This window comes from Salmo salar, chromosome ssa02 (genome assembly GCF_905237065.1).
Source record: "Salmo salar chromosome ssa02, Ssal_v3.1, whole genome shotgun sequence".
NCBI classification, from domain to species: domain Eukaryota; kingdom Metazoa; phylum Chordata; class Actinopteri; order Salmoniformes; family Salmonidae; genus Salmo; species Salmo salar.
In genome coordinates, this window is record NC_059443.1 from 46,863,663 (window position 1) to 46,889,559 (window position 25,897).

General features: G+C 39.8%; 1 protein-coding gene across 8 annotated transcripts in view; it reads left to right on the forward strand.

Annotated features, from left to right (window-relative positions):
* Positions 1-887: 887 nt before the first annotated feature.
* The window catches only part of ptprub (protein tyrosine phosphatase receptor type Ub), a 406,174-nt gene continuing 381,164 nt past the window's right edge, over positions 888-25,897 (forward strand). For 6 of the 8 annotated variants that reach the window (XM_014169389.2, XM_014169399.2, XM_014169409.2 and 3 more), the window contains exon 1: positions 889-1,166. In XM_014169389.2, the coding sequence (XP_014024864.1) occupies positions 1,097-1,166 (70 nt within the window). In that variant the 5' untranslated portion in view covers positions 889-1,096. Of the gene's footprint in view, positions 1,167-25,897 lie in introns of all 8 variants that reach the window. The other 2 variants (XM_014169371.2, XM_014169381.2) reach the window with 2 other exon arrangements.

The window sequence follows — 25,897 nt, forward strand, 5'->3', positions numbered from 1 at the left end:
AAAAACGTTACATTACATTTCACAACAGATTTCACAACACAAATGAAGGCAGTTATATACAATAAAAAATGTTACATTACATTTCACAACAGATTTCACAACACATTGTGTGCCCTCTACTACCATATATCTACAACAACAAAAATCCATGTGCGTCTGTCTGTGCATGTGTCTCTTCACAGTCCCCGCTGTTCAATAAGGTATATTTTTATCTGGGTGCATCCTTTATGGAGTAAAGATATGCACCTCTGAACAAGTCACACATACCCATAGCCTACACAGTAGAATGTCATAGAGACTGAGCTATACAGAGTACATTTACATTGATAGATGGATTAATATTTGGATATCTATGTCCCTTCCCTTCCCCAAGTCATGACATAACAGCCAGCCACAGTGGTTGGCTCCTCACAAGCTACTCCTATTCATGGGTCAAAAGGTACATGGTCTTTTCTTGTGTGCTAAAAAAAAAATGCCTTATCCACTCAGCCTGTGAAGCTGTTAGGATAATTAATCTGTTTCCCATTCTGCAGATAGACTGACAGACTATGTCCATTGTTGCAGATCTGCTCATCTCACCTGTGATCATAAAGCCACCAGTGAATCCATTGTTGAGGCTACTTTGAGTGGATCTGGTGTGACATCTTTTGGGAGATCATCAGGTGGATAACCTCAGCACCCAGAACCAATCAGCTACTATATTTTGATGGAGACTAGGTGGATGTATGTGAATGCTTGGCGAGACACAGACACACACGCACGCACAGAGAGACATGTAGCGAGTTCAATCTCACCTCAGAAAAATCTTCAAGCGCCAGAATAGTTGCAAGAAGGCGCCACTTGGAGGCGTCCGTCGCGTATTTTTAATCACACACATATCGAGACAGAAAGTGTGCTTGGGGGGAAGAGAGAAAATGTTTTGTACTGTTTATCCTGACGTCAGTTAGTACGGCTTGCACTACTGCGGTTGTCTCGCAACTACGTTTGAGCAAGAATTCGGGAATCGATAGGCTGGAGTCCACAACTTGCAAATCGTTCCTCGAGGAGTCACTGAAATGATTTCTGCAGATATTCCAAACTGGACTAAAACAACACAATGAACACCTGTGCTTTTCTGCTGCTCCTGGCCGTTCAAATCTACGCCGAAGGCATAGAGGGACCAACAGGTAAAGAGCCCTTTCTTCCTGTTTTCAAGTCACTGCGCACTTGGGAAGCGATGCATCCAGTTTGGCAAGCTCTAAATCGATGTGTTGAGCCTGAAAAGGGGTGTGAAAGGTGTCGCAGTATGTTTTCCAGTTAACTTTATTCATAGGCGACTGAAGGCTCGATTTATTGCATAATGAAGAGGGCTTACTGAGATAATGGGCTCTTCATAAGAATAGACAACTTTGTTATGGAAACGTGTTTTTATTAGATTGCTTCGAATCTGAGGATAGTGCTTGTTTTGTGAGAAAGACTTTCCCCTCTGCATTCCAGATCAGAATCCACTACGTATTCCCGCTTTTTGTTATACCTTTATGGTATGTAAAGGGACGGATAGTCTAGGGTATGTTATTCGTATATTCGCCTAATCGTTTAGCCCGTATTTCCCCCTTGGAAGTAGGCTATTCAAACAGTGCGTCGGCTACCCTGTCATGATAACGCAATGGTATTGTTTGCTACTTTAATTCTAGATTAACATTTCTGGACCTGAAATCCCGAAATTGCATTCCAACGTGTAAATGTGGATACAGCTTTACCGATGTTTTGTGTTGAGTTTTAAAGCCTCTTATCTGGTGGAAATATGCAGACTGTGGGAAAGTCATGCTTTGATTGAGAACATGTGCTGGCAAGTGTCTATACTGACATGTTCAACCTGACCCAGTCTGTAATACTTATATGTTTCAAGCAGACCACCATAGGCCCTATGCCCAAGAACGCCATGGTAACTGTCTAAATGAATATTGCCCCATAGCACTCACATCTGTAGCCATGAAAGGCTAGTAATGGCTCACATCAACCCAAACACCCTGGACCCATTCCAATTCGCATACTGCCTCCACACTGCCCTCTCCCACCTGGAGGAACACCGACACTATATATACAAAAGTATGTGGACACCCATTCAAATGAGTGGATTTGGCTATTTCAGCCACAACCGTTGCTGACGTGTATACAATTGAGCACACAGCCATGCAATCTCTGTAGTCAAACATTGGCAGTAGAATAGCCTTACTGACGAGCTCAGTGACTTTCAATGTGGCACCGTCATAGGATGCCACCTTTCCAACAAGTCAGTTCTTAAAATGTTGAACCACTAGGCTACCTGCCACCCCCAGATTGGGCTACGATCTGAGGTGCAGTTAACTCTAATTAATTTATCCTCTGCAGCAGAGGTCTTTCTTTCTTGTGGCAGTCTTCATGAGAGCCAGTTTCATCATAGCGCTTTATGGTTTTTGCAATTGCACTTGAAGAAACGTTCAAAGTTCTTGAAATTTTCCACATTGAACGACCTTCATGTCTTAAAGTAATGGACTGTCGTTTCTCTTTGCTTATTTGAGCTGTTCTTGCCATAATATGGACTTGGTCTTTTACCAAATAGGGCTATCTTCTGTATACCACCACTACCTTGTCACAACACTGATTGGCTCAAACGCATTAAGAAGGAAAGAAATTCCACAAAATAACTTTTAAGAAGGGACACCTGTTAATTGAAATGCATTCATGAAGCTGGCTGAGAGAAGGAAAGCAGCCAACAATGTGGGAACTCCTTAAAGACTGTTGGAAAAGCATTCCATGTGAAGCTGGTTGAGAGAAGGCCAAGAGTGTGCAAAGCTGTCATCAAGGCAAATGGTGGCTACTTTGAAGAATCTAAAATATAATATATTTTGATTTGTTTAACCCTTTTTGGGTTACTACATTATTCCATATGTGTTATTTCATAGTTTTGATGTCTTCACTATTCTACAATGTAGAAAATAGTAAAAACAAAGTAAAACCCTTGAATGAGTAGGTGTGTCCTAACTTTTGACTGTTATTTTATACTAAATAATAGAGTTGAAGTCGGAAGTTTACATATACCTTAGCCAACTACATTTAAACTCAGTTTTTCACAATTCCTGACATTTAATACAAGTAAAAATTCCCTGTCTTAGGTCAGTTAGGATCACCACTTTATTTTAAGAATGTAAAATGTCAGAATAATAGTAGAGCAAATTATTTATTTCAGCTTTTATTTCTTTCATCACATTCCCAGTGGGTCAGAAGTTTACATACACTCAATTACTATTTGGTAGCATTACCTTTTTAAATTGTTTAACTTGGGTCAAATGTTTCGGGTAGCCTTCCACAACCTTCCCACAATAAGTTGGGTGAATTTTGGCCCATTCCTCCTGACAGAGCTGGTGTAACTGAGTCAGGTTTGCAGACCTCCTTGCTCGCACACGCTTTTTCAGTTCTACCCACAGATTTTCTATGGGATTGAGGTCAGGGCTTTGTGATGGCCACTCCAATACCTTGACTTTGTTTTCCTTAAGCCATTTTGCCACAACTTTGGAAGTATGCTTGGGGTCATTGTCCATTTGGAAGACCTATTTGCGATCAAACTTTAACTTCCTGACTGATGTCTTGAGATGTTGCTTCAATATATCCACATAATGTTCCCTCCTCATGATGCCATCTATTTTGTGAAGAGCACCAGTTCCTCCTGCAGCAAAGCACCCCCACAACGTGATGCTGCCACCCCCGTGCTTCACATTTGGGATGGTGTTCTTCGGCTTGCAAGCTCCCCGTTTTTCCTCCAAACATAACGATGGTCATTGTGGTCAAACAGTTTCATCAGACCAGAGGACATTTCTCCAAAAAGTACGATCTTTGTCCCCATGTGCAGTTGCAAACTGTAGTCTGGCTTTTTTATGGCGGTTTTAGAGCAGTGGCTTCTTCCATGCTAAGTGGCCTTTCAGGTTATGTCGTTATAGGACTGGTTTTGCTGTGGATATAAATACGTTTGTACCTGTTTCCTCCAGCATCTTCACAAGGTCCTTTGCTGCTGTTCTGGGATTGATTTGCACTTTTCGCACCAAAATACGTTCATTTCTAGGAGACAGAACGCGTCTCCTTCGTGAGCGGTATGACGGCTGCATGGTCCCATGGTGTTTATACTTGTGTTTTATTGTTTGTACAGATGAACGTGGTACCTTCAGGTGTTTGGAAATTGCCCCAGGGATGAACCAGACTTGTGGAGGTCTACAATTGTTTTTCTGAGGTCTTGCCTGATTTCTTTTGATTTTCCATTGATGTCAGGCAAAGAGGCAATGAGTTTGAATTTAGGCCTTGAAATACATGCCCAGGTACACCTCCAATTGACACAAATGATGTAATTTGGCCTATCAGAAGCTTCTAAAGCCATGACATCATTTTCTGGAATTTTCCAAGCTGTTTAAAGGCACAGTCAACTTAGTGTATGTAAACTTCTGAACCACTGGAATTGTGATACTGTGAATTATAAGTAAAATAATCTGTCTGTAAACAATTGTTAGAAAAATGACTTGTGTCATGGCCAAAGTAGATGTCCTAACCGACTTGCCAAAACTATATTTTGTTAACAAGAAATTTGTGGAGTGGTTGAAAAACAAGTTTTAATGACTCCAACCTAAGTGTATGTAAACTTCCTGACTTCAACAGTATATATTACAATTATACACTTCAACAGTGTTTACCACTCCTGCTCCTGGGACATCAACGATTACACATTGTGACTATGCAATAGACTAGAAACTAGAGGTCGACCGATTATGATTTTTCAACACCGATACCGATTACTGGAGGACCAAAAAAGCCAGTACCGATTAATCGGCCAATTTTTATTTATATATATATATTTTTGTAGTAATGTTAATAACAATAATACTGAATGAACAATGAACCCTTATTTTAACTTAATATAATACATCAGTAAAATCTATTTGGTCTCAAATAAATAATGAAACATGTTCAATTTGGTTTAAATAATGCAAAAACAAAGTGTTGGAGAAGAAAGTAAAAGTTAAATATTTGCCATGTAAAAAAGCTAACGTTAAGTTCCTTGCTCAGAACATGAGAACAAATGATAGCTGGTGGTTCCTTTTAACATGAGTCTTCAATATTCCTAGGTAAGAAGTTTTAAATTGTAGTTATTATAGGACTATTTCTCTCTATACCATTTGTATTTCATATACCTTTGACTATTGGATGTTCTAATAGGTACTGTAGTAGAGGTCGACCGATTAATCGGAATAGCCGATTAATCAGGGCCGATTTCAAGTTTTCATAATCGAAAATCGGTATTTTTGGATGCCAATTTGGCCTATTTAAAAAAATATATATATAATAATAATAATAATAATAATAATAATAATAATAATAAAAAGTATATATATTTTTTTAGACCTTTATTTAACTAGGCAAGTCAGTTAAGAACACATTCTTATTTTCAATGACGGCCTAGGAACGGTGGGTTAACTGCCTTGTTCAGGGGCAGAACAACAGATTTTTACCTTGTCAGCTCGGTGATTCAATCTTGCAACCTTACGGTTAACTAGTCCAACGCTCTAACCACCTGCTTTACATTGCACTCCACGCGGAGCCTGCCTGTTACGCGAATGCAGTAAGAAGCCAAGGTAAGTTGCTAGCTATCATTAAACATGTCTTATAAAAAACAATCAATCAATCATAATCACTAGTTAACTACACATGGTTGATGATATTACTAGTTTATCTAGCCTGTCCTGCATTGCATATAATCGCTTAGGTACACGTTGCTCCAACCATAAACATCAATGCCTTTCTTAAAATCAATACACAAGTATATATTTTTAAACCTGCATATTTAGTTAATATTGCCTGCTAACATGAATTTCTTTTAACTAGGGAAAATGTGTCACTTCTCTTGCAAACAGATTCAGGGTATATGCAGCAGTTTGGGCCGCCTGGCTCGTTGCGAACTGTGAAGACTATTTCTTCCTAACAAAGACAGCCGACTTCGCCAAACAGGGGATGATTTAACAAAAGCGCATTTGCGAAAAAAGCACAATCGTTGCACGACTGTACCTAACCATCAACATCAATGCCTTTCTTAAAATCAATACACAGAAGTGTATATTTTTAAACCTGCATATTTAGCTTCAAGAAATCCAGGTTAGCAGGCAATATTAACCAGGTGAAATTGTGTCATTTTGCGTTCATTGCACGCAGTCAGGGTATATGCAACAGTTTGGGCCGCCTGGCTCGTTGCGAACTAATTTGCCAGAATTGTACGTAATTGTGACATAACATTGAAGGTTGTGCAATGTAACAGGAATATTTAGACTTTGGGATGCCACCCGTTAGATAAATTACTGACAGGAAAAAAAAAATGTTTTCGAGATGATAGTTTCCGGATTCGACCATATTAATGACCTAAGGCTCGTATTTCTGTGTGTTATTATGTTATAATTAAGTCTATGATTTGATAGAGCAGTCTGACTGAGCAATGGTAGGCAGTAGCAGGCTCGTAAGCATTCATTCAAACAGCCCTTCGCAATGCATTGCGCTGTTTATGAATTCAAGCCTATCAACTCCCGAGATTAGGCTGGTGTAACCGATGTCAAATGGCTAGCTAGTTTGCCGGGTGTGCGCTTATAGCGTTTCAAACGTCACTCTCTCTGAGACTTGGAGTAGTTGTTTCCCTTGCTCTACATGGGTAACGCTGCTTTGAGGGTGGCTGTTGTCGACGTGTTCCTGGTTTGAGCCCAGGTAGGAGCGAGGAGAGGGACGGAAGCTATACTGTTACACTGGCAATACTAAAGTGCCTATAAGAACATCCAATAGTCAAAGGTATATGAAATACAAATCAAATAGAGAGAAATAGTCCTATAATTCCTATAATAACTACAACCCAAAACATCTTACCTGGGAATATTGAAGACTCATGTTAAAAGGAACCACCACCTTTCATATGTTCTCATGTTCTGAGCAAGGAACTTAAACGTTAGCTTTTCTACATGGCACATATTGCACTTTTACTTTTTTCTCCAACACTTTGTTTTTGCATTATTTAACCCAAATTGAACGTTTCATTATTTATTTGAGACTAAATAGATTTTATTGATGTATTATATTAAGTTAAAATAAGTGTTCATTCAGTATTGTTGTAATTGTCATTATTACAAATAAACCCCCCCCAAAAATCGGCCGATGAATCGGTACTGGCTTTTTTGGTCCTCCAATAATCGGTACCGGCGTTGAAAAATCATAATCGGTCAACCTCTATACTGTAGTATTGCCAGCCTAATCTCGGGAGTTGATAGGCTTGAAGTCATGAACAGTGCAACGCTTGAAGCATTGCGAAGAGCTGCTGGCAAACGCAGTAAAGTGCTGTTTGAATGAATGCTTATGAGCCTGCTGCTGCCTACCACCGCTCAGCCAGACTGCTCTATGAAATCATAGACTTAATTATAATATAATAACACACAGAAATATGAGCCTTAGGTCATTAACCTGTCTGGGAACCTGGGACGTTTGCGTCCCACCCTAGTCAACAGCCAGTGGAATCGCGTCGCGCGAAATACAAATACATCATAAATGCTATAACTTCAATTTCTCAAACATATGACTATTTTACACCATTTTATAGATACACCTCTCCTGAATCGAACCACGTTGTCCGATTTTCAAAAAGGCTTTACAGCCAAAGCAAAACATTAGATTATGTTAGGAGAGTACCCTGCCAAAAATAATCACACTGCCATTTTCAAAGCAACTAGCATGCATCACAAATACCCAAAACACAGCTAAATGCAGCACTAACCTTTGACAATCTTCATCAGATGACACTCCTAGGACATCATGTTACACAATACATGCATTTTTTGTTCGATAAAGTTCATATTTATATATAAAAACAGCATTTTACATTGGCACGTGACGTTCAGAAAATATTTTCCCTCAAATGCTTCCGGTGATCAGCGCTACAATTTACAAAATTACTATTCGAAAACATTGTTAAAATGTAATATTGTCATTCAAAGAATTATAGATTAACATCTCGTGAATGCAACCGCATTGCCAGATTTAAAAAGAACTTTACTGGGAAATCACACTTTGCAATAAACGAGGTGCAATGCTCAGAAAAATAGGCTAGGCGATACAGGTTAGCGCCATTTTGGAACCATCTAAAATCAAATATACTATTGTAAATATTCCCTTACCTTTGATTATCTTCATCAGAAGGCACTTCCAGGAATCCCAGGTCCACAACAAATGTAGTTTTGTTCGAAAAAGTTAATAATTTATGTCCCAATAGCTCCTTCTTGTTAGTGCGTTCCGAAGGCTACTCATAATGTATGAGGCGCGCGGGACTTGTCGTCACGAATGTGCAAAAAAATATATTTACGTTCGTTCAAACATATCAAACGTTGTTATCCTCTTGAGGATACCGTAGGATAGGGGGCGCCACAGCGCATTTTGAAAAAAAATCGTTCCCATTTTCAACGGCCTACTAATCAAACTCAGAAGATAGGGCATGCATATACTTATTATATATGGATAGAAAACACTCTAAAGTTTCTAAAACTGTTTGAATGGTGTCTGTGAGTATAACAGAACTCATATGGCAGTCAAAACCCCGAGACCGATTGAAACAGGAAGTGTAATTCTGAATTGTGGACTCGACTTCATCACTTTGCCTATTAATCACACCGTGAGCAATGGTTCACTGAGCACTTCCTATTGCTTCCACTAGATGTCGCCAGTCCTTTCACAGTGGTTTGAGCCTTATAGAGTCAAAACTCAGTGAATGACACGAGTTTGAAATTGGTCACAGGGGATGGGCCATCACCATTATGACGCCGGCGGCCATGTCTGCCCCCACCTTTGGATACGGTTTTAAAGGCCATGACATCATCCCCCTCGAATCTTATTGGCTCTCTTGGTGTTAGAGGCCCTGAAGATTTATTTTATACAACGTTTGACATGTTTGAACGAACCTACATGCGCGAGGATTGCATTTATTCTGAACTTCAGAGCTGCGCTTGGAGAGAGCCATAGGACGCGCTACCAACATCAGGCTAATGGAACGTGAAGTATGGACTTTTTGACCGAAAATACATCTGTTGTGGACCTGGGATGCTTTCTGATGAAGACAACTAAAGGTAGGCGATTATTGACAATATTATACAAGATGAGATGGTTCATGCTATTGCGTCCAAGATGGCGCCGAGCTCTGTATATTAGCTCATTTTCTGAGTATCGCATCTCCTTTTATCGCAAAGTGTGATTACCCAGTAAAGTTAATTTAAAATCTGGTATGACGGGTGTTCTCAAGAGATATTCATCTATAAATGTTAGATTGACAATATACATTTCAAAAATCGTTATAGTGTAGTAATTTATTGAAATGCAGCATTGTTTACCGGGACGCTTTTGAGGGGAAATAATGAAGTCAACGTCAGACAGAGATGTAAAATGCTGTTTTTATATATAAATATGACCTTTATTGAACAAAAGAATGCATGCATTGTATAACATGATGTCCTAGGGGTGCCATCTGATGAAGTTTGTAAAAGGTTAGTGCTGCATGTAGCTGTTTTTTGATTATATGTGATGCAAGTGGTTGGTCGGAAAATGGCTATGAAGCTGCTTTTTACGATGGACTCATCTAATATAATCTAATGATTTGCTTTTCCTGTAAAACCTTTTTGAAATCGGACGACGTGGGTCGATTCAGGAGAGGTGTATCTATAAAAAAAAAAATATATATTATTTTTTTTTTTTTTAAATTATGATTTTTTTTTTAATGCTAATTGGCGATATGATTTTTCGCTGGATTTTGATCCCGCTAACGGGATCAGATGCTGAAGAGGATAACATAAATCTTTAGGGCCTTTTTCAATCAGAGCTTCAATAATATTCAAGGCGGACGATTGCATTGTCTTACTAAAGGTTTCAGAACGAAAGGGTACCCACGGGCCCCTGCATCATAGTAGTAATGGCCCTTCCCTTATGACCAACTTTCCAGGCCTCTCATTCGGTCAGTTTTTACCGGATAAGACTCAAACCACTTTGTAAAGGCTGTTGACATCTAGTGGAATCCTAACTCACGGTGTGTTTCACAGGCAAAGTGTTGAAGGTGATTCTTCAAATCAGATTTCCACTTCCTGCATGGAATCTTCTCAGGTTTTTGCCTGCCATATGAGTTCTGTTATACTCACAGACATTATTTTTAACAGTTTTAGAAACTTTAGAGTGTTTTCTATCCAAATCTACTAATTATATGCATTTCTCTTTAATAATACTTCCTGTAGACCCGACCAAGTGACATCTCAACTATGATCATGCTGTGCCCTCTGTCAGCCAGTTCAGATGCGGGAGGGGTTAACCAAAACAGCTGATTTTAACCTAGAGGATTTAGGGAGAAGGGGGAGAGGGATGAAGTGAAGAAGAGAGACTGTTATTGTGTATGTGTGGTCTCACCTGGTCTCCACACTGTGGCTACAGAGTACTTTATGCTGAAAAACAGACGCATGAGGACAAACAATAAAAGATAATGTCAATAGAAGATACTGTATGTGACGCAGACACCTATCAGAGTGTACCTGAAACATTTAAATATAGAGTGCTATGTGTCTCACCGCTTGGTTATTGCAAAGCTAACTCCCAGGGAAATCATGATTTGGCAGCAACAGATGACAACAGATAGTCCGGTGAAAATGGCTGTGTTTATGTGGTGTAAATCTGAAAATTGGAAACAACTTGTGTAGAAAGTAAACATCTGCACCTCGATGGTGTCAACTGTGCTTATGTCTGCGTAATGAAAAAGTAAGGGGGAAAAAAACTTCAGACTATTTCTGGTCTAGCGATCAATGACAAACGAGCACACTGCCCAGACTTACATAATTACGAAGAGGAGATTGTCCTGACCTAAAATGGTGCCCGACTTGAAAAAAACTAAATATACACAGTGAGATATTTGGCGAAATAGACCAGCGTGCCTCTCCATAGGAAAACAATGGGGAAAGCTCAGCGTTCCAAGGGCAAAACGTATTTTGGGGCTAGCATTTGATGACAACCGAGCTAGCTGCCCAGGCTTACATTTCCCCCATAGGAAACAATGGGAAGACTGCCGTTGTAAGGCCAGAATGCTCAAATCAATCTACTCCTAGGCCCGAACGTCCAGTGTGAGCGAAATGGTCTGAATTTACAAACTGACAATCTGACAATGCTCTGAATTTATGAGCGTCACATTGTACAGCACCATATTTTCTGTTTCATCCTAACGGAAACCCAGACGGTTTTTCATTTTTCATGGAGTAGAAACACCATAATATTAATGAAATTAATTAAGCAAGTACCAGTCAAAGGTTTGGACACACCTATTCATTCCAGGATTTTTCTTTATTTTTACTCATTTCTACATTGTAGAATAATAGTGAAGACATCACAACTATGAAATAACACTGGTCTCCTGCGTGCCCTACATTCTGTAGTACAGACATGGCCTGCTCTCCCTTATTTAAGGAATTAGGCACTTTCCCATGTTTACTACAGTATGTATTGTAGACTGCACAGTAGCCTAATAAACGAATAACCACATTTCATTAATAAAATAAAGATAAAAAAATACTCTTTCAAAATGCAGATTTTGATTTAGTTATGGATCCGTAACGAATTACTATGGGAATAAATGTCACTGATTTACAGAAATATTAGAACAAAGTTGTCTAATGAAGGCAAAGAATTTAGAATCCTCTAATCCTGTAGCCTACTCCCGACCGTCACGTTGTACAGCGCCATATTTTCCATTCCATCCTAATGGAAACCCTTAAGGTTTCGTTTTTTGTATTTTTTTTTCCTGAATGGAAACACCATAATATTAATCACTGTATATGCCATGAAAATGACTTTTCAATGTTATTAAGATAGATACAACACAATAGTGTGTCATACACAACACACATATGCAACAAAACCATGTTTGCAAATATGAATTGTTATGAGGCAAATCATTAAGAGGAATGGCTTGAAATTAGAAAATGATTAAATCACATGCAGATAATTAAAAGAGCTCAAAGGGAACTGTGACGCTTCACTAGGAACATCTGATTGTGTCAACAGAGATTTACATGCTATTTATTATTTAGTTGGTGAACTGGGATGTTGCAGCGCCCAACATCAGCATGATTTTCTTCCAATTAGCCAATTACAGTGGTGTGTTGTCTGTGGATCATCATACAAGTGATTGGACTCCCCCACACTTCTCCATGTGTGTCTGCTGGTTGCACAGATGAGGCGATGTTATGTTGATTCAGCCTTGACTTTAAAGCAAGGGTTGGAACTGGTTCTGGGAACAGAACAGAAAAACGGAAAATAACTAAATTATTTGACAAACAGAACCCGAACCGGAAACTAAAGTATACAGTTCCGCAACAGAACCGTTATTTTATTTATTACATTTATTTAACCTTTATTTAACTAGGCAAGTCAGTTAGGAACACATTCTTATTTACAATGACGGCCTACTCTTGTTTAAAAGCTTGGGAGCCAGTTAATAATGTTCTTATTAACATTTTTTTCAGTCCCACAAAAATTACAACAAAGCGCCTATGCAAAGCCCTCACTCTGCCACGCAGAAACTTATTCCAACGTCTGCCAGGCAGCTGGAAATCTTTGCCTGTGTGTGTGTGTGTGTGTGTGTGTGTGTGTGTGTGTGTGTGTGTGTGTGTGTGTGTGTGGGCTACCTGCCCCTCCCTTCTGAAGCATAGGTTACTGTAGCCTACTGACAATGTTACAAGCATGATTCAGAAATTAGGGAAATATGTTTATTAAAAAAATTGATTTTACTTTTTCAATGCTAGTTAAGGATACTATACTGTAGTTCTCACGTTTCACATTGGATTTATTAACAACAAAAAGGTAAGTTGTGTTTTTAATACTAGTCCTGCTCTGCACACACAGGCTTGTTAGCTATCAAGCTAATGTTTGCTCTGGTCCAACTTTAAACTAGCTGGGAAGTTCAGACATTCAAAGTTCCTCCATAGAAGCCATTCCAACGTAGGTATAATTCTGTGGGACTAATTCAGAATAATGCATGTCATAACAAAATGCCCAGCGCTTCAAGGCAAGCTTCCTCCATCCTCTCTTGCTCTCTTCTCAGCCACAAAATTTCAGTTGCATCTCACACCCTACACCATGACTGGCAGCACAGTGTACAGTCTTTCATTATGATTAAACCATGCTGTTACGGCAAAATACAATTTGCTCTTAACGACTTTCCTTTACAGATTAAATTGCTTACCTACTCCATAGCAAGCTGTTCTAGCCGCACTGATTGGTGAAGTAATTTAATGTCGAGCTAAATGTCGATTTCAGAGGTTTTTAAAAGAAACAGAAAGGAATGATATAAACCAGTACTTTTTTGGGGTTCAAACCGGTTCAGAACTTTATTTTGCTGGTCGGAACAGTGGAACGAAACCAAAAAAAGAATGGTTCTGTTCAAAATGAAACAATTGGAAAACCAACAACACTTTGCATTCTCTGGGTAGCCTGGCTACTCAGGCTATATAAAATAAGCTGAGAGTCAGAGACAGAGAGGAAGATGAATGGGGCCCCTGGCGAAGAGCGTGCCTGCCTTGACGGGGTATACAAATCACAGCACTTGGTGTCAAGCTGAAATTCATAAAAAACACACATGGATAAGTTAGATTTTCCGCTGCCTGTAAGATGAGTAACCCAGTCGGGGTCTGGCACATTCACGTAGCCCTGCCACATTAATATATCAGTGGGAAGGGGAGCAGAGACAGGACTGCAGAGCACAGCACTCCTCGCATAAGTACATTGCTTAATCACACAAGGCTGGGGAGGACGGGAGGAGAATGGTCTGGGGGACACCTAGGGGGTTACAGCACCACACTGAGGACCCGCTCTGAGACAAAACTGCATGTCACTCTATATGACAAAATCACTCCCTCTGTCTTTTCATTGGCTATCCACAATTCCACCCAGGACCACACAAATAGTGCTGCTTAGATTAAGAGGGAAGTTATCTGATCTGTCCAGGACAAATTGATTTCTCTCTCTTCTCTTGCTTTTCTCTCTCCCTATCTCTCCCTCCAGATGTTGGTTGGTCTAGCTCGTGGTGGAAATGTTTCCCCTCTGTGGGTCCAAAAACAACATTGATAGCTTTTTATTTTGTAATCATTTGTAACCACCTCTCTTATACTTTTACCTCTATTATTAATTCACACTCACTGGTCTCTTTGTAATAGTCTTGAACTAAATTAACGTCTTTCAAAATTAACCCAATATGGCTACAGACCCAGCTGACTCTGAGGCCGGTATCTAAGCTAAACGTGTAGAGTATGATATTCAGTGCATATTTCATAACCCACTCAATCAAGCTCCTCCCAAGAGAAACATGAGTGGATACATAGCATGCGTTTAACTGGCGTCAAGGGGTTGCTCTCATCTAAACTCAGCAAAAAAAGAAACGTCCCTTTTTCAGGACCCTGTCTTTAAAAGATAGTTTGTAAAAATCCAAATAACTTCACAGATCTTCATTGTAAAGGGTTTCAACACTGTTTCCCATGCTTGTTCAATGAACCATAAGCAATTCATGAACATGCACCTGTGGAACGGTCGTTGACACTAACAGCTTACAGACGGTAGGCAATCAAGGTCACAGTTATGAAAACCTAGGACACTAAAGAGGCCTTTCTACTGACTCTGAAAAACACAAAAAGAAAGATTCCCAGGGTCCCTGCTCATCTGTGTGAATGTGCCTTAGGCATGCTGCAAGGAGGCATGAGGATTGCAGATGTGGCCAGGGCAATAAGTTGCAATGTCCGTACTGTGAGACTCCTACGACAGCGCTACAGGGAGACAGGATGGACAGCTGATCGTCCTCACAGTGGCAGACCATGTGTAACAACACCTGCACAGGATCGGTACATCAAAATATCACACCCGCGGGACAGGTACAGGATGGCAACAATAACTGCCCGAGTTACACCAAGAACGCACAATCCCTCCATCAGTGCTCAGACTGTCCGCAATAGGCTGAGAGAGGCTGGACAGAGGGCTTGTAGGCCTGTTGTAAGGCAGGTCCTCACCAGACATCACCAGCTGCAACGTCGTCTATGGGCACAAACCCAACCTCGCTGGACCTGACAGGACTGGCAAAAAGTGCTCTTCACTGACGAGTTGCAGTTTTCTCACCAGGGGTGATGGTCGGATTCGCGTTTATAGTCGAAGGAATGAGCATTACACCGAGACCTGTACTCTGGAGCGGGATTGATTTGGAGGTGCAGGATCCGTCAGTGTCTAGGGTGGTGTGTCACAGCACCATCGGACTGAGCTTGTTGTCATTGCAGGCAATCTCAACGCTGTGCGTTACAGGGAAGACATCCTCCTCCCTCGTGTGGTACCCTTCCTGCAGGCTCATCCTGACATGACCCTCCAGCATGACAATGCCACCAGCCATGCTGCTTGTTCTGTGTGCGATTTCCTGCAAGACAGGAATGTCAGTGTTCTGCCATGGCCAGCGAAGAGCCTGGATGTCAATCCCATTGAGCACATCTGGGACCTGTTGGATCGGAGGGTGAGGGTTAGTGCTGCATTTAGCTGTCTTCTGGGTTTTTGTGACATTATATGCTAGCTTGAAAAATGGGTGTCTGATTATTTCTGGCAGGGTACTCTGCTGACATAATCTGTTTTGCTTTCGTTGTAAAGCCTTTTTGAAATCGGACAGTGTGGTTAGATTAACGAGAGTCTTGTCTTTAAAATGGTGTAAAATAGTCATATGTTTGAGAAATTGAAGTAATAGCATTTCTAAGGTATTTGAAAATCGCGCCACGGGATTACACTGGCTGTTGCGTAGGTGGGACGATTTCTTCCCGCCTAGCCCAGAGGTTTAAAAAAAAAAAAAAAAATTAAATATGAAGCTTCTCCTCCCAATGGTGTATTTCTACTTGTAAAATCACTACCAACTTTACCCACTTAATGTAAAAATTAAAAACTGCTATTGGGTAAACTATATCTACTTGAAGTTGAAACCCCCTTCTCCTAAAATGTATTAACCTCTCTGGGCTAGGCGGGACGAATTCGTCCCACCTACGCAACAGCCAGTGTAATCCCGTGGCGCGATTTTCAAATACCTTAGAAATGCTATTACTTCAATTTCTCAACATATGACTATTTTACACCATTTTAAAGACAAGACTCTCGTTAATCTAACCACACTGTCCGATTTCAAAAAGGCTTTACAACGAAAGCAAAACATTAGATTATGTCAGCAGAGTACCCTGCCAGAAATAATCAGACACCCATTTTTCAAGCTAGCATATAATGTCACAAAAACCCAGAAGACAGCTAAATGCAGCACTAACCTTTGATGATCTTCATCAGATGACACACCTAGGACATTATGTTATACAATACATGCATGTTTTGTTCAATCAAGTTCATATTTATATCAAAAACCAGCTTTTTACATTAGCATGTGACGTTCAGAACTAGCATACCCCCTGCAAACTTCTGGGGAATTTACTAACAATTACTCACGATAAACGTTCACAAAAAACATAATTATTTTAAGAATTATAGATACAGAACTCCTTTGTGCAGTCGAGGTATCCGATTTTAAATAGCTTTTCGGTGAAAGCACATTTTGCAATATTCTGAGTACACAGCTCAGCCATCACGGCTAGCTATTTAGACACCCACCAAGTTTAGCCCTGACCAAACTCAGATTTACTATTACAAAAGTTTGATTACCTTTGGTGTTCTTCGTCAGAATGCACTCCCAGGACTGCTACTTCAATAACAAATGTTGGTTTGGTCCAAAATAATCCATCGTTATATCCAAATAGCGGCGTTTTGTTCGTGCGTTCAAGACACTATCCGAAGTGTAAATAAGGGTCACGAGCATGGTGCAATTCGTGACAAAAGAATTCTAAATATTCCATTACCGTACTTCGAAGCATGTCAACCGCTGTTTAAAATCCATTTTTATGCCATTTTTCTCGTAAAAAAGCGATAATATTCCGACCGGGAATCTGCGTTTAGGTAAACAGACGAAAGAAAACAAGGCACACGCCTGAGTCTCGCGCCTGAGTCTCACAGTACAATAACCAGCCACTACCCAAACGCGCTACTTTTTTTCAGCCAGAGCCTGCAAAGCCACGATTCAGCTTTTTGCCCGCCTTCTGAGAGCCCATGGGAGCCGTAGGAAGTGTCACGTAACAGCAGAGATCCTCTGTAATGCATAGAGATAATCAAGAAGGGCAAGAAATTGTCAGACAGGCCACTTCCTGCATGGAATCTTCTCAGGTTTTGGCCTGCCATATGAGTTCTGTTATACTCACAGACACCATTCAAACAGTTTTAGAAACTTTAGGGTGTTTTCTATCCAAAGCCAATAATTATATGCATATTCTAGTTACTGGGCAGGAGTAGTAACCAGATTAAATCGGGTACGTTTTTAATCCGGCCGTGTCAATACTGCCCCCTAGCCCTAACAGGTTAAACATTCGTTTTTGAGACAGGGGTGTCACCGAAGTGGAGTTGTATTCATTAGGTTTGTTGTAGCTAATTTCCTGAGATGCATTATAAGCTAAAAAAAATTTAACAAAAATAACCATTATGACAATCGCCGTTGCCATGACAATTAATCGTAAATTCCATAATCGTCACAGTATTTGAAGTAAAAAATACTTTAAAGTACTTAAATCGTTTTGGAAGGGTATCTATACTTTACTACTTATATTTTTGACAACTTTTACTTTTACTACACTACATTCCTAAAGAAAATAATTTATTTTTTAGTCCATACATTTTCCTTGACACCCAAAAGTACTCGTTACATTTTGAATGCTTATCAAAAGAACATGCCTGATCATCCCTACTGCCTCTGATCTGGACTCACCAAACACACACTGAATCTGTATAGGAAAGTCATTAAGAGTAAATTGTATTTTTCCGTAACAGCCATGGTTTAATCATAATGAAAGACAATCACACACTGTGCTTGCCAGTCACAGTGTAGGGCGTGAGATGCAACTGAAATTTTGTGGGAAAGGATGGAGGAAGCTTGAATTAGAATTCTATGGCTTCTATGGAGGAACTTTGAATGTCTTTGAAATTCCCAGTTGGTTTAATGTTGGACCAGAGCAAATGTTAGCTAATAAGCTTGTGCGTGTGCAGAGCAGCACTAGAATTAAAAACACATCTCACCTTTTTGTAGTTAATAAATCGAATGTAAAATGTGATAACTATAGTATCCTTAACTGCCTTGCTCAGGGGCAGAACGACAGATTTTTACCTTGTCAGCTTGGGGATTCGATCTAGCAACCTTTCGGTTACTGGTCCAACGCTCTAACCACTAGGCCACTGATGTTTGAGTTTGTAAGTGAAAAAAACATCAGCCCCCCCCCAAAATAGCCATGTCCTGCTCCTTCCTTGACTTTTCCTAAATGTTTGTATTTTACACTGCTAATTTGTCAGAATTTTGAAATCACAAACAGAAAAGTATTTAGAGCTTTTTTACCAGTTTTTTTTTTTCACACCTATTCCCAACTTAATCTGCCAAGACAATGTGCTGTAGGACATTGGTACCCAGTCAGGCGCTAATGCGTCTCTCTCTCCTCAGTGAATGAATGATATAGATGAATGGGCAATTATTGTGCACCTTACTTCACAATTTAATTTAAATTGGGCCTAACTGAATGATAAGGAGGGTGAAGAGGTTGATATAATTTCGAAAGACACTCGTGTAATGGTGAATTTGTGTTATGCCTATTTATCAGCAGCAAATGTGACCATGTGAATTGTGGGTTGATACATTCTCTTTTATGTTTTACTTTGTAAAAAGAAGCTGTTATGGGACTGTTTTATTTACTATAACTCTATTTTCTAATCAAATTTATTGTAAGGGAAATGAAAACATGCTACTATGCATACCACCATAGACCGATGCTGGCACTAAAACCACACTCATTGAGATGTATACCTCCGTAAGCAAACAGGAAAACACTCATCCAGAGGCAGGGCTCCTAGTGGCCGGGGACTTTAATGCAGGGAAACTTAAATCAGTTTTACCTAATCTCTATCAGCATGTTAAATGTGCAACCTGAGGGAAAAAATTGTAGACCACCTTTACTTCACACACAGAGACGCGTACAAAGCTCTCCCTCGCCCTCCATTTGGCAAATCTGACCATAGTTCTATCCTCCTGATTCCTGCTTACAATCAAAAATTTAAGCAGGAAGCACCAGTGACTCGGTCTATAAAAAAGTGGTCATATGAAGCAGATGCTAAACTACAGGACTGTTTTGCTAGAGCTGCCCAGTGACACGACCCTACCAGACGACCTAAATAACTTCTATGCTCGCTTCGAGACAAGAAACACTGAAACATGCATGAGAGCATCAGCTGTTCCAGACGACTGTGTGATCACGCTCTCCACAGCCGATGTAAGACCTTTAACCTGTCTGGGCTAGAGTATGACCGATTATGATTTTTCAACGCCGATACCGATTATTGGGGCCCAAAAAGGGCCGCTACCGATTAATCGGCCGAATTATTTATTTATTTATTTATTTATTTATTTATTTATTTGCCATTTATTTATTTATAATAATGATAATTACAACAATACTGAATGAACACTTATTTTAACTTAATATAATGCATCAATAAAATCAATTTAGCCTCAAATAAATAATGAAACATGTTCAATTTGGTTTAAATAATGCAAAAACAAAGTGTTGGAGAAGAAAGTAAAAGTGCAATATGTGCCATGTAAAAAAGCTAAGGTTTAAGTTCCTTGCTCAGAACATGGGAACATATGAAAGCTGGTGGTTCCTTTTAACATGAGTCTTCAATATTCCCAGGTAAATTTTAGGTTGTAGTTACTATAGGAATTATAGGACTATTTCTCTCTATACGATTTGTATTTCATATACCTTTGACTATTGGATGTTCTTATAGGCACTTTAGTATTGCCAGTGTAACAGTATAGCTTCCGTCCCTCTCCTCGCTCCTATCTGGGCTTGAACCAGGAACACATCGCCAACAGCCACCCTCGAAGCACCGTTACCCATGTAGAGGAAGGGAAACAACCACTCCAAGTCTCAGTGAGTGGCATTTGAAACGCTATTAGCGCGCACCCCGCTAACTAGCTAGCCATTTCACATCGGTTACACCAGCCTAATCTTGGGAGTTGACAGGCTTGAAGGGGTGGGTATAATTTGTGGAACGTTCCAACAGGAATCTGTTCCAAAAAACATAAAGTAAAAGGTTGCCAACCAACGACGCATACAAAGTAGCAACGCATACAAACCTAGCTAACTAGCTGCCGAATAGGCATCAACTCACCACGTAGCTTATTCTTAATGTTTGTCTATAGGCAACCAGAGTGAGGACAGACATTTTTCGGAATAAACGTGATGAGTGAAAAACGCAATGAAATAGACCACTCACTACCCGGTATCTTATTCTGCCGCTATACAACTTTGCATGTGTTGTTTTTTGGCAACCTTCTTATTTATGAAGTTTTTGGAATAGATTCCTGTTGGAACGTTCCACAAATTATACCCACCCGGTTTGAAGTCATATGCAGCTTGAAACACAGCGAAGAGCTGCTGGCAAAACGCACAAAGGTGATGTCTGAATGAATGCTTACGAGTTATGTTATGTCAATGTTATGTCATAATTACCGAAAATTGTGGCAAATTAGTTCGCAACGAGCCAGGCGGCCCAAACTGTTGCATATACCCTGACTCTGCGTGCAATGAATGCTAGAGATGTGACACAATTTCATGTTAGCAGGCAATATTAACTAAATATGCAGGTTTAAAAATATATACTTGTTTATTGCCTTTTAAAGAAAGGCATTGATGTTTATGGTTTGGTACATTGGTGCAACGACAATGCTTTTTTCGCAAATGCGTTTGTTAAATCAACACCCGTTTGGCAAAATAGGCTGTGATTCGATGAGAAATTAACAGGCACCGCATCGATTATATGCAACGCAGGACACGTTAGATAAACTAGTAATATCATCAACCATGTGTAGTTAACTAGTGATCATGTTAAGATTGATAGTTTTTAACAAGATAAATTTAATGCTAGCTAGCAACTTACCTTTGCTTCTTGCTGCCCTCGCTTAACAGGTAGTCAGCCTGCCATGCAGGCTCCTCGTGCGTTGGATTGGATTAGTAACCGGAAGGTTGCAAAAACGAATCCCCGAATCCCCCCTGAACAAGGCAGTTAACCCCCATTCCTAGGCCGTCATTGAAAATAAGAATGTTTTCTTAATATGACTTGCATAGTTAAATAAAGGTGTAAAAAATAAAGTTATTTTTAAAAAAAAATCGGTGGCCAAAAATACCGATTACCGATTATTATGAAAACTTGACATCTGCCCTAATTAACCTGTTGGGTCTAGGGGGCAGCATTTGCACGTCTGGATAAAAAAAATGTACCCGATTTTAATCTGGTTACTAATCCTACCCAGTAACTAGAATATGCATATACTTATTATATATGGATAGAAAACACTCTAAAGTTTCTAAAACTGTTTGAATGGTGTCTGTGAGTATAACAGAACTCATTTGGCAGGCAAAACCCTGAGACATTTTCTGACAGGAAGTGGATACCTGATGTGTTGTATTGACTTTAAACCTATCCCATTGAAAAACACAGGGGCTTAGGAATATTTTGGCACTTCCTATTGCTTCCACTAGATGTCACCAGCCTTTACAAAGTGTTTTGAGTCTTCTGGAGGGAGATCTGACCGAACAAGAGCCATGGAACGATGATGTCCCATTAGACACCTGGCGCGCGAGTTCATGTTGGGTACCCTCGTTCCAATACGTTATAAAAGAGTATGCATTCGTCCACCTTGAATATTATTCATGTTCTGGTTAAAAAGGCCCTAATGATTTATGCTATACAACGTTTGACATGTTTGAACGAACGGAAATATATTTTTTCCCCTCGTTCATGACGAGAAGTCCGGCTGGCTTACATCATGTGCTAACGAGACGGAGATTTTTGGACATAAATGATGAGCTTTTTTGAACAAAACTATATTCGTTATGGACCTGTGATACCTGGAAGTGACATCTGATGAAGAGAATCAAAGGTAATGGATTATTTACATAGTATTTTCGATTTTAGATCTCCCCAACATGACGTCTAGTCTGTATCGCAACGCGTATTTTTCTGGGCGCAGTGCTCAGATTATTGCAAAGTGTGATTTCCCAGTAAGGTTATTTTTAAATCTGGCAAGTTGATTGCGTTCAAGAGATGTAAATCTATAATTCTTTAAATGACAATATAATATTTTACCAATGTTTTCTAATTTTAATTATTTAATTTGTGACGCTGACTTGACTGCCGGTTATTGGAGGGAAACGATTTCCTCAACATCAATGCCATAGTAAAACGCTGTTTTTGGATATAAATATGAACTTGATAGAACTAAAAATGCATGCATTGTCTAACATAATGTCCTAGGAGTGTCATCTGATGGAGATTGTAAAAGGTTAGTGCATCATTTTAGCTGGTTTTATGGTTTTGGTGACCCTGTCTTTGACTTGACAAAGCATTACACACAACTCTTGTAAATGTACTGTCCTAACATACTCTAAATTTATGCTTTCGCCGTAAAACCTTTTTGAAATCGTAAAACGTGGTTAGATTAAGGAGATGTTTATCTTTCAAATGGTGTAAAATAGTTGTATTTTTGAAAAATTTGAATTTTGACATTTATTTGGATTCAAATTTGCCGCTCTTGAAATGCACCTGCTGTTGATGGAGTGCACCACGGGTGGCACGCTAGCGTCCCACCTAGCCCCAAGAGGTTAATCGGCCATTACGATTTAATCGGTCGACCTCTAATCTGGGCTAGGGGGTAGTATTTTCACGGCCGGATAAAAAACGTACCCGATTTAAACTGTTTACTACTCTTGCCCAGAAATGAGAATATGCATATTATTAGTAGATTTGGATAGAAAACACTCTGAAGTTTATAAAACTGTTTGAATGGTGTCTGTGAGTATAATAGAACTCATATTGCAGGCGAAAATTCCAAGCAGGAAGTGGCCTGTTTGAGAATTTGTAGTTCTTCTTTCTAGTCCCTTTCGAAACTACAGTATCTCTGGGGTTACGTAGCACTTTCTAAGGCTTCCATTGGCTCTCTAAAGCCTTCAGAAAGCGGATTGAGGTGTCTCCTGTCACTGGGCAGAGTATGGTAGCTCAGTTTCTCAGTGGTCTGCCTGGTGACTAAGAGATTGGATATGCGCGTTCATGAGACCACGCTGTTTTTTCTTTTTCTCTTTGAATGAATACACTATTGTCCGGTTGGAATATTATCGCTATTTTACGAGAAAAATACCATAAACATTTATTTTAAACAGCGTTTGACATGCTTCTAAGTACATTAATGGAACATTTAGAATTTTTTTGTCTCGAAATTTGGTATTTGGACATAACTATGAATTATTTGGAACAAAAACAACATTTGTTGTGGAAGTAGCAGTCCTGGGAGTGCATTCTGACGAAGATCAGCAAAGGTAATACAATTTTTCTAATAGTAATTCTGAGTTTAGGTTGCCCCGAACTTGGCGGGTGTCAAAATAGCTAGCCGTGATGGCTGAGCTATGTACTCAGAATATTGCGAAATGTGCTTTCGCCGAAAAGCTATTTTAAAATCTGAAATAGCAATTCTATAAAGCAGTTCTGTATCTATAATTCTTAAAATATTGTTATGTATTTTGTCAACGTTTATGATGAGTAATTTAGTAAATTCACCGGACGTTTTCGGTGGGGATACATTTTCTGAACATCACACGCCAATGTAAAAAGCTGTTTTTTGATATAAATATGAACTTGAACAAAACATGCATGTATTGTATAACATAATGTCCTAGGAGTGTCATCTGATGAAGATCATCGAAGGTTAGTGCTTCATTTAGCTGTGTTTTGGGTTTTTGTGACATATATGCTTGCTTGGAAAATGGCTGTGTGGTTATTTTGGGCTATGTACTCTCCTAACATAATCTAATGTTTTGCTTTCGCTGTAAAGCCTTTTTGAAATTGGACAATGTGGTTAGATTAACGAGAGTCTTATCTTTAAAATGGTGTAAAATAGTCGTATGTTTGAAAAATTGAAATTATTGCAATTTTGAGGTTTTAGTATTTCGCGCCACGCTGTTCCACTGGCCGTTGAATAGAGTGGGACGGTCCCACTAGCCCAGAGAGGTTAAACAGGTCAACATTCACAAGGCCGCAAGGCCAGACGGATTACCAGGACGTGAACTCCGAACATGCGCTGACAAACTGGCAAGTGTCTTCACTGACATTTTCAACCTCTCCCTGTCTGAGAAGACCAAGACAGCCGTGAAGACGGCACGACAAAACCTAGTTCCCCTCAGGAGACTGAAAAGATTTGGCATGGGTCCTTTGATCCTGAAAAGGTTTTTCAGCTGCACCATTGAGAGTGTCCTGATGGGTTGCATCACTGCTTTGTATGGCAACTGCTCGGCCTCCGACCGCAAGGCACCACAGAGGGTAGTGTGTACGGCCCAGTGCATCACCGGGGCCAAGCTTCCTGCCATCCAATACCTCTATACCAGAAGGTGTCAGAGGAACGACCTAAAAATTGTCAAAGACTCCTGCCACCCTAGTCATAGACTGTTCTCTCTGCTACTGCACGGCAAGCGGTACTGCAGTGCCAAGTCTAGGTCCAAGAGGCTTCTAAACAACTTCTACCCCCAAGCCATAAGTCTCCTGAACAGCTAATCAAATGGCTACCCAAACTATTTGCATTGCCCCCACCCCCCCACACACACTGCTGCGACTCTCTGTTATTATCTATGCATAGTCACTTTAATAACGCTACCTACATGTACATATTACCTCGACACCAGTGCCCCCGCACATTGACTCTGTACCAGTATCCCCTGTATATAGCCCCGCTATTGTTATTTACTGTTGCTCTTTAATTGTTTGTTATTCTTAAAACTGCATTGTTGGTTAAGGGCTTGAAAGTAAGCATTTTACCTGTTGTATTCGGTGCATGTGGCAAATTAAAATTTGATTTGATTAAAATGCAAAACATTTCCTTGACTCTTATTTTCAATGACGGCCTAGGAACAGTGGGTTAACTGCCTTGTTCAGGGGTAGAACAACAGATTTTTACCTTGTCAGCTCGGGGATTCGATCATGCAACCTTTCTGTTACATGTCCAATGCTCTAACCACTTGGCTACCTGCGCCTTGCAGGTTAGTACCATTCTCTAACGTTTTAGTTTGTAAAAATAAGCTGTTACAGGACTTTCATTTACTGTAACTCTATTATGAATTACATTTGTGATTCGTTTCAGGAAACTAGGCGTATGTCGCACGTCACTACTTCACAAGAGTGCCATTTGAACGTATTTTTTTATTTTTATCAAAATGCGTTTTTTGTCAGAAATGCCTTCTGGAACATGTGAAGTTTCATGTGCCTTTAATAACAAACTTGTATGCCATCTGTAAATACCAAAAAAAAATTACAATCACAAGCCTAGTTGGTTTAGCGTTTGAAAAAGGCAACAACCTTGACGCGATCCATGATTGGATGACTGGATATCATAAGGTGAATGCACCAATTTGTAAGTCGCTCTGGATAAGAGCGTCTGCTAAATGACTTAAATGTAATGTAATGTAATGTAATGGATGAGATAATGAGTGGGCTGGACATGCCGAGAGATGAGTTTGGATTGGTCTGCCATGTAGGCGCTTCTGTCTATAATATGAGCTGGTCAGTATGTGTAGGTAATCCTTTCTAACGCTTTTTTTTAGAGAGAAAAAAAAATATCACGTAGTAGAAGTGACCAAGTTTTGAAATCAGTGGAATTAGA